Below are 8,845 nucleotides of genomic sequence, written 5' to 3' on the forward strand. Positions count from 1 at the left end.
TACTGAAATAGTAAAAATTCTCTCTTTGATTGATTTGATATATTTAGACTTTTATTCAACGTCATATAAAATATTCAGGTATATTGAATTTAGAATGAATTAGAATTAAATATTAAAAAAAATTATATTTATTTTAAAAAATAAATATCAAAAAATTCACAATGAAAATTTTTTAATATTTACTTTAAACAATAAATATCTAAAACGTGATTCAGCATTGTTTAAAAAATTTTCACCATGTCTAGAAAATTTTCAATTGAATAGAAATTTTTTTAATATTTATTTTTATTCTTTTTATATTAAATTAAATAAAATATTGAATAGATTTAATATTTATTTTTTATATTAAATTAAATAAAAATAATAAATAATATATATAAAAAAAGTAATACAGAAAATTCGATTATTCCCCTCCTTTCCACATTTATATATATATATTATAGATAGCCCATAAACTCCTAAACAGATTAAATTAAGAGCGTGAATAATACGCATATACAATAAATGGAGGAAGTGAAATTCTTATGAGAGAATATATATATAATACAAACTCAACCTATTTATGTTAGCTATTTCGTCATTTCACTTCACAAATCTTGTTGTCTTCAACTTATTTATTCGACTACTTAAAAATATATGTTCTCTAGTTTATCTTTGACGCAGCGTAAATGCGTTCAAAACTAGTTATAAGATTTTAGAGCGAACGGTTCTTCACTTGCGCCACCCTAACACTGTTGGTGTTACATTGCGAGTGTGAGACACTCAAGCCTCATGGACTATCCACTCCTAACTTCCTTCTCTTCCACTAACCGCTCTCTCTTCCTCTTCCTCTTCCTCTTCGTACTCCTCAATACCTGCTTACTCCTTCCAAATCCAGGAGTAGCTGTAGCTGAAGATGAATCATCAGCAGTCATATCAAGATTCCAACAATACCTCCAAATTGATACTGCCCAACCCAGCCCCCGGTACCAAGAAGCAGCCGATTTCCTTATTTCCCAGGCCAAATCCATCGGCCTTGAATCTCAAATCATTGAGTTCGCTGTGGGCAAACCGCTTGTTCTCCTCAAGTGGGCTGGCTCTGACCCCACCCTGCCTTCTATCCTCCTTTACTCTCATACTGATGTCGTCCCCGTTGAGCAGCATAAGTGGGCATACCCTGCCTTCAGTGCACAACTTGATTCCCATGGCAACATCTATGCTAGAGGCGCCCAGGACATGAAGTGCGTTGGTATGCAGTATCTGGAAGCTGTTCGCCGCTTGAAGTCTTCTGGGTTCCAGCCGGTTCGGTCCATTTACCTCTGTTTTGCCCCAGATGAAGAAATAAATGGCCATGATGGTGCTGAGAAGTTTGCTGATTCTGATATTTTCAAGACCATCAATGTGGGAATAGTGCTCGATGAAGGTATTTAACCTTTTTTTTTCTTAGTTTAATCTCTTTATTTTGTTTCTTTGGGGTAATTTATTGTTCTATTATTTTTTGGGCTGCCTCGAGATTCAATGTTCAAACTGTAGTACTGAGCTAAAGCTGATTGGTTATTGTGGTGTATCTTTTGAAAACAGGATTAGCTTCGCCCACTGAGAAGTACCGGGCGTTCTATGCGGAGAGGAGTCCATGGTGGCTGGCGATTAAGGCCACTGGGTCGCCAGGCCATGGATCTAGGCTTTATGACAATAGTGCAATGGAAAATCTTTTGAAAAGCATTGAGAGTGTGAGGAGATTCCGGGCTTCTCAGTTTGATTTGGTGAAATCTGGTTTGAAGGAGGAGGGAGAGGTTATTTCTGTTAACATGGTCTTTCTTAAGGCTGGCACTCCATCTCCAACTGTAAGTTCTTTCATGTGCTTCGCCACAATTATCGTCAGGAAAAAGTTCTGGTAAAACCCTTAAAGCTTTGATGAAGAAAACATTATATATATGATCTTAGGACATTAGCAACAAGATATATTACTTGGACTTGGATTCGGTTCTCAAAAATAGGTTCCTATCCTTGTGTCTGACTTGTCAACTTTCTAAAAAGAAAATATAGGATATGGTTTTAGACACAAATGCTTAAATACTTATGTTATATAAAATAAACTAGAATAAAATAATATAAAGTTATATAGATAATCAAATACAATAAAATACATCATCTAAAATACAACCAAATAACTATCTTTTATCTAAATACATGATCACCATCTTGAGGGAAAAGAACGCTCTATTAACTATGTAAAAATATGTCACTCTAAGTACACATTTTTGATTTCGTATTCCATTAAGTGTTGCATTGACATATTTGATTTCGTATTCCATTAAGTGTTGCATGGACATAGATACAGCATGGCAAAATGAAGACATGGAGTATTAGAGGAAACAAGTTATGCTCACCAAGGGCCTCACGTATTTACAAACTTTGGTTTAAAATTATTGACTATGATTCAGCACTGCTGACTATGATATGGATTCAATAGGACAGGGTTGCAACAATGGGTTGGAGCAACGTCTGCCCTATTAGATCCCTGTCAGACTACTGAATTGAAATCCTTAAATTATTTTCTTGGCAACAACTTTTTTTGTATCTGCAATCATCTGTAATTTATTTGCTTTCTTATTCAAGGCATCATTATCCTAGTGATTTATTGCTATTGATTGGCTTCCAGGGATTTGTCATGAATGTGCAGCCATCTGAAGCAGAAGCAGGTTTTGATATTCGAGTTCCACCAACTGCTGATCCTGAAGCTTTGGAAAGGCGAATTGCTGAAGAATGGGCACCTGTTTCACGCAATATGACATATGAGGTTCTAATAAATTCACTAAAAACATTTAATGTCCCTAATTGTCTTGTATCAGGAAAAAAAAAAAGAAATGCAGTTGCTTTGCTTATGTCTGGCAAACCAATGATAGTTTCTGCATAGAAATGTATTGATGTTTATGCATAAATCATTTAGCAGAAGTTTGTTTTTTTTTTCTTATATGTATTTAGTAATTACCTTTAAAGAGGTTCCATTTTACCTATGGTCCTACACATGCTATGTGAGTGAGGTAGGCCATTTCCAAGATTACAGAGAATGAAAGGAGCAAAAGTTCGTTCATTTTTCATTATGAAGCTAAAGGGGAATGTTATGTCTATATTAGCATTATTTTTCATGAGATGGCGCGCTAAGCATAAATACACTTTTTAACTTCTATTCTATCAATGCCCTTTTTTCAGTTCAGTATGGCTAGTAGAAAGAGCCTATACTATAGCACAAAGGTCATCTGAATCTTTTGCAAATATTTTTATGCATATATTTGAAGAGTTGTGAAAGATAGTAAACTTGATTTTCTGGTTTAAAGTTGGTGTCTATCAGAAAGCACTGTTATCTGAAGGTACAGTATATATGAACAAATGGTTATGATACTGATCAAAGATAGATATTATGCCTATCTTCAAGGCTCGCTTTTGAACATGGTATCGGATACATGTAACTAGGAACAACTTTTTTACGTGTTTAGGTTGCTTTACAAATTGTTCTAATTATTTTTGTATCTTGGACAGTTTAAGTCGAAAGCCACTGTTTATGACAAGTTTGGGAGGCCTCTTATTACAAAGACGAATTCTAACCCATGGTGGGTTCTGCTTGAAGAAGCTGTCAGAAAAGCTAATGGAAAACTTGGTAAACCAGAGATCTTTCCAGCTGCCACGGATTCTCGTCACTTCCGGTTCCGTGGGCTACCAGCAATTGGTTTCTCCCCCATGGCAAACACACCTGTTCTTCTGCATGATCATAATGAGGTATGATTAATAAAATAGTCGCATTCGATACCTCTGGTGGTCAATAATTTCACATTGGCTCTTCACTTGATTGTTATGGTGAATTTAAGAATGTATGACAGATGGGCTTGTCTTACTGTCAATCTTCACATGTTACCATTCATAGGCATCTCTCTCCCTCTGTGTTAATTGATTTTGCATATTACAAGGGCTCAGAATTTTGCTTAATATGCATTCAGTGATTGTGTTGTGTAACCATCATGTGTTCTACATTCTTGCAGTTCCTGAACAAAGCCGAATACCTGAAAGGCGTAGAGATCTACGAGTCAATAATTAAAGCTTATGCATCTTATGCTGAGCATGCCAGCAATGAAGGGACCAAAGATGAGTTATAAGATAGCTCCTGATCACTGTCCATCTTCAAGCCCATATTTTATGGAAGTTTTGTAAAATAACGATTCAGATTAGATGCATGTACTAGTGATGTACAAATAAGTGGGCCAAACAGGACACTGGCAGAACTGGTTCAGGGTATGGATTTGTGCTCTTTGAACTTCGTAATGCTACAAATAATAATAAGCTAAAATTCTGTGTTATAAAAAAATTTATTAATTACTCTTTTTTATTTTAAAAAATATATTAATATCTAATTCCATAATAATCAATTAGTACCATTTTTATTGTGCAAAATGATTTATCAGGCAATATTAAATGCTAAATTCTGAATTTATAAATTAAGATATATGTAAAATATATTTAGTTATTTGTTTTATTTTTTAATAATACCAGTCATTTTTCATTCATAGCATGCTTAGCCTAGTGGTATGTTCAGATGGTATGTTCATCTGATTGATTCCCAAAGATTTCAACTCATAGCATGCTTAGCCAAGTGGTATGTTCAGATGGTATGTTCATATGATTGATTCCCAAAGATTAAGTAGATTTCAAATTTTACTCTTCACATCTCTAATTTTCATTTAAAAAAAAAATAACTAATTCTGACTACCTTTTAAATCAATTGGGATCATGCATTTAATTGCCCACTAATTCACCATATAAACTATATATATATATATATATATGGTTTAGAGCTCTAATGTCAAATGACGAGGAAGAAGAACCTAAAAAGATAGACCCATCTAAGCTCAGATATGCAAAAAGGTAATAACTTTCCCTGCGCCACCATAGCCCTGTTGGATTGCAAGTATGAGACATTCAATTCTAATGGACTGTCCACTCCCAACTTCCTTCTCTTCCACTAGCCACTCTTTCTTCCTCTTCGTCCTTGTACTCCTCCTCAATACTTGCTTACACCTTCCAAATCCCGCAGTAGCTCTAGCCGAAGATTCATCATCATCAATCATATCAAGATTCCAACAATACCTCCAAATTGACACCGCCCAACCCAGCCCCCGATATCAAGAAGCAGCCGATTTCCTCATTTCCCAGGCCAAATCCATCGGTCTTGAATCTCAATCCATTGAGTTCGTCGATGGCAAGCCACTTGTTCTCCTCAAGTGGGCGGGCTCTAACCCTACCCTCCCTTCTATCCTCCTTTACTCTCATACTGATGTCGTCCCCGTCGAGCAGCACAAGTGGGCTTACCCTGCCTTCGGCGCACACCTTGATTCCCATGGTAACATCTATGCTAGAGGCTCCCAGGACATGAAGTGCGTTGGTATGCAGTATCTGGAAGCTGTCCGCCGCTTGAAGTCTTCTGGGTACCAGCCGATTCGGTCCATTTACCTCTCTTTTGCCCCCGATGAAGAAATAGGCGGCCATGATGGTGCTGAGAAGTTTTCTGCTTCTGATATCTTCAAGACCATGAATGTGGGAATAGTGCTTGATGAAGGTGGTTGATTTTAATTTACTTAGTCTCTTTATTTGTTTCATTGAAATGATGTATTGTTCTGCCACTTCTTTTATTGGTTTGCTTCGAGATTCAAAGTTCAAACTGTAGTATTGAGCTAAAGCTTATTGGTTATTGTGGTGTATCTTGAAAACAGGATTAGCATCGCCCACTGAGAATTACCGGCCGTTCTATGCAGAGAGGAGTCCATGGTGGCTGGTGATTAAGGCCAACGGGGCGCCAGGCCATGGAGCTAAGCTTTATGACAATAGTGCAATGGAAAATCTTTTGAAAAGCATTGAGAGTGTGAGGAGATTCCGGGCTTCTCAGTTTGATTTGGTGAAATCTGGTTTGAAGGAGGAGGGAGAGGTTATTTCTGTTAACATGGTGTTTCTTAAGGCTGGCACTCCATCTCCAACTGTAAGTTCTTCCATGCGTTTTGCTACAATTATCATCTGGAAAATTTCTGGTAAATACCCTTAAACATTTGATGAAGAAAACATTGTATGTGATCTTAGGATATTAGAAACAAGCTATGCTCAACAAGAACCTAAAGGCCTCACAAATTTTCAAACTTGGGATTAAAATTATTGACAATGATTGAACAGTTGGACTACTGAATTGAAATCCTTAAATTATTTTCTTGGCAACAACTTTTTGGATCTGCAATATTTTGTAATTTATTTGCTTTCTTACACAAGCCATCATTATCCTAGTGATTTATTGCTTTTGGTTGGCTTCCAGGGATTTGTCATGAATTTGCAGCCATCTGAAGCAGAAGCAGGTTTTGATATTCGAATTCCACCAACTGCTGATCCTGAAGCTCTAGAAAGGCGAATTGCTGAAGAATGGGCACCTGTTTCACGCAATATGACATACCAGGTGCTAATAAACTCATTGAAAAAACATTTAATATCCCTAGTTGTCTTGCATGTGGAAAAAAAAAAAAAGAAGAAGAGAGGTGAAACAGAGTTTCTTTGTTCATGTCTGGCTACCAATGATAGTTTCTGCATAGAAATGCATTGATGTTGCATAAATCATTTAGCAGAATGTTTTTTTTTTTTGGTTTATATTTAGTAGTGTCCTTTAAAGAGATTCTATTTTACCTACACGTGCTATAGGAGTTGAGATTGTCCATTTCCAATATTATAGAAAATGGAAGGGGCAAATGTTCGTTTTTTCCTTATGAAACTGAAGGGGAATGTTATATCCATATTTAGGATTATTTTTCATGAGACTAGCATTGACCAGTGGCCTTTTTTCAGTTCAGTGTGGCTAGTAGTAAGAGCCCACACAAGAGCACAAAGCCATCTGATTCTTTTGAGAATATGTTGATGCATATACTTGAAGAGTTGTGGAAGATAGTAAACTTGACTTTTTGTTTTAAAGTTAGTGCTTATCAGTAAGTACTGTTATCTGAAGGTACAGTGTATAAGGACATATGATTATAGTAATGGAAAAGGCTCGCATTTGAATATGGTATCAGATATATGTAGTGCATGTGTCTAGGAACAACTTTTTAAGCGTTTAATGCAAATTGTTCTAATTATTTTTGTAGCTTGGGCAGTTTAAGCAGAAAAACACTGTTTACGACAACTTTGGGAAGCCACTCCTTACAAAGACTGACGATTCTAACCCATGGTGGATTCTGCTTGAAGAGGCTGTCAGAAAAGCTAATGGAAAACTTGGTAAACCAGAGGTCTTTCCTGCTGCCACGGATTCTCGTTACTTCCGGTTACAAGGGCTACCAGCAATTGGTTTCTCCCCCATGGCAAACACACCTATTCTTCTGCATGATCATAATGAGGTATTAATCAAATATTAGGTATTTGATACCTCTGGTGGTCAAATAATATGCAAATTGTTTCTTATTCCATTGGCTCTTCACTTGTTTGTCATGGTGAATCCAAGGAATATAATCTGATAGATGGGCTTGTCTTACTGTCAATCTCCGTATGTTACCATTCATAGGCATCTCTCTCCCTCTTTCTTACCAATTGATTTTGCAGATTACATGGCTCAGAATTTTGCTTATTATGCATTCAGTGATTGTGTTTTGTAACCATCATGTGTTCTACCTTATTGCAGTTCCTGAACAAAGCTGAATACCTGAAAGGCATAGAGATCTACGAGTCAATAATTAAAGTTTATGCATCTTATGTTGAGCATGCCAGCAATGAAGTCACGAAAGATGAACTATGAAATAGCTCCTGACCATTATCCATCTTCAAGCCCATATGTTATGGAAGTTCTGCTCTTGTAAAATAATGATTCAGATTAGATGCATTTGCTGGTGATTTATCAATAACTAGGCCAAACAGGACACTAGCAGAACTGGTTCAGGATATGGGTTTGTGCTATTGGAACTAGTTCACGTTGCATTTGATTTATCAACTCAACTGCATCATTTAAGTTTTTTCCTGCTGCTCCTAGAAGATTAATCATGCATCTGTAATGTAATCTTCCTAGATCAACCCCAAAAAGATTCTTCATGGAACGATGACGAGACTGAAAATTTGGATAGAATTTATGTTTTTCAGTCAATTAGAGAACTCTATACATAGCTCCTGATTATACATAAAGACTTGGGGAGTTTGTCTTAGCTTATAAGCTAATCAAATCAGTTTATAGGCTCTAAAATTAATTTGACCTGTTTGTTTATAATGAAAAAATAAGTTGAAGAAGGCAGTTTTTCATTTTTGTGTTTATAAGCACTAAATTTATAAATTGATCTAATCAAATAAATTAGTCCTTATTTAATTTTAAATTTTCTCTATATATTTTATTTAATATATTTTTAGTAATTTTAAACTTCACTATATATCTTATTTAATATATTTTTTAATAATTTTAATAATAGATATTTAATAACTCTGTTTATTAGTTATATATATACATTTTAACCAAACACATAATTACATAAAATTTTAATTGCTTATAAATCTTAAATAATTTATAAATAATTAGTATTTATAAGTTAATTTTTTAAAGTTAAGTCAAACATTTTTTTATTAAGGAGTGTTTGACTTAGTTTATAAGCCGATCACACCAGCTTACGAGCTATACGTTTAGCTTATAAGCGAAAAAAATAAGTTAGAAGAGGTAGTTTGATTTAATTTTAAAATTTCATTACATATTTTATTTAATATTTTTTTAATAATTTTAATAATAAATGCATTTATAAATTATTTAGTATAAATATATTAATTATTTATTATTAACTTATAAGTATTTTAATCAAATACATAATTATTTAAAATT

The 8,845-nt window shown here is 34.8% G+C and overlaps 2 protein-coding genes across 3 annotated transcripts; both read left to right on the top strand.

The window, feature by feature from the left end:
- The first annotated feature begins 639 nt into the window (after window positions 1-639).
- LOC110610478 (aminoacylase-1A) lies at window positions 640-4,350 on the top strand. The gene is made up of 5 exons (XM_021750414.2): window positions 640-1,402; window positions 1,561-1,823; window positions 2,642-2,779; window positions 3,520-3,756; window positions 4,017-4,350. Exons 1-5 carry the CDS (start codon window positions 772-774, stop codon window positions 4,128-4,130), a joined length of 1,383 nt encoding a protein of 460 aa, XP_021606106.1. The 5' UTR covers window positions 640-771; the 3' UTR covers window positions 4,131-4,350.
- Window positions 4,351-4,824: 474 nt separating this feature from the next.
- On the top strand, window positions 4,825-7,978 carry LOC110610477 (aminoacylase-1). 2 transcript variants are annotated; one of them, XM_021750412.2, is made up of 5 exons: window positions 4,825-5,587; window positions 5,742-6,004; window positions 6,329-6,466; window positions 7,143-7,391; window positions 7,673-7,978. In XM_021750412.2, exons 1-5 carry the CDS (start codon window positions 4,942-4,944, stop codon window positions 7,784-7,786), a joined length of 1,410 nt encoding a protein of 469 aa, XP_021606104.1. In that variant the 5' UTR covers window positions 4,825-4,941; the 3' UTR covers window positions 7,787-7,978. The 2 variants fall into 2 exon arrangements, with proteins under 2 accessions (XP_021606104.1, XP_021606105.1); XM_021750413.2 differs by having other exon boundaries at window positions 7,152-7,391.
- Window positions 7,979-8,845: the final 867 nt, after the last annotated feature.

Source organism: Manihot esculenta, chromosome 3 (assembly GCF_001659605.2).
Source record: "Manihot esculenta cultivar AM560-2 chromosome 3, M.esculenta_v8, whole genome shotgun sequence".
Classification (NCBI taxonomy): Eukaryota; Viridiplantae; Streptophyta; class Magnoliopsida; order Malpighiales; family Euphorbiaceae; genus Manihot; species Manihot esculenta.

Coding starts and splice junctions, on each gene's coding strand:
- LOC110610478 (XM_021750414.2), top strand. CDS start 772: ATGGACTATCCACTCCTAACTTCCTTCTCTTCCACTAACCGCTCTCTC. Junction 2,780..3,519: donor CACGCAATATGACATATGAG/GTTCTAATAAAT, acceptor TATCTTGGACAG/TTTAAGTCGAAAGCCACTGT. Junction 3,757..4,016: donor TTCTGCATGATCATAATGAG/GTATGATTAATA, acceptor ACATTCTTGCAG/TTCCTGAACAAAGCCGAATA.
- LOC110610477 (XM_021750412.2), top strand. CDS start 4,942: ATGAGACATTCAATTCTAATGGACTGTCCACTCCCAACTTCCTTCTCT. Junction 6,005..6,328: donor CTGGCACTCCATCTCCAACT/GTAAGTTCTTCC, acceptor GTTGGCTTCCAG/GGATTTGTCATGAATTTGCA. Junction 7,392..7,672: donor TTCTGCATGATCATAATGAG/GTATTAATCAAA, acceptor ACCTTATTGCAG/TTCCTGAACAAAGCTGAATA.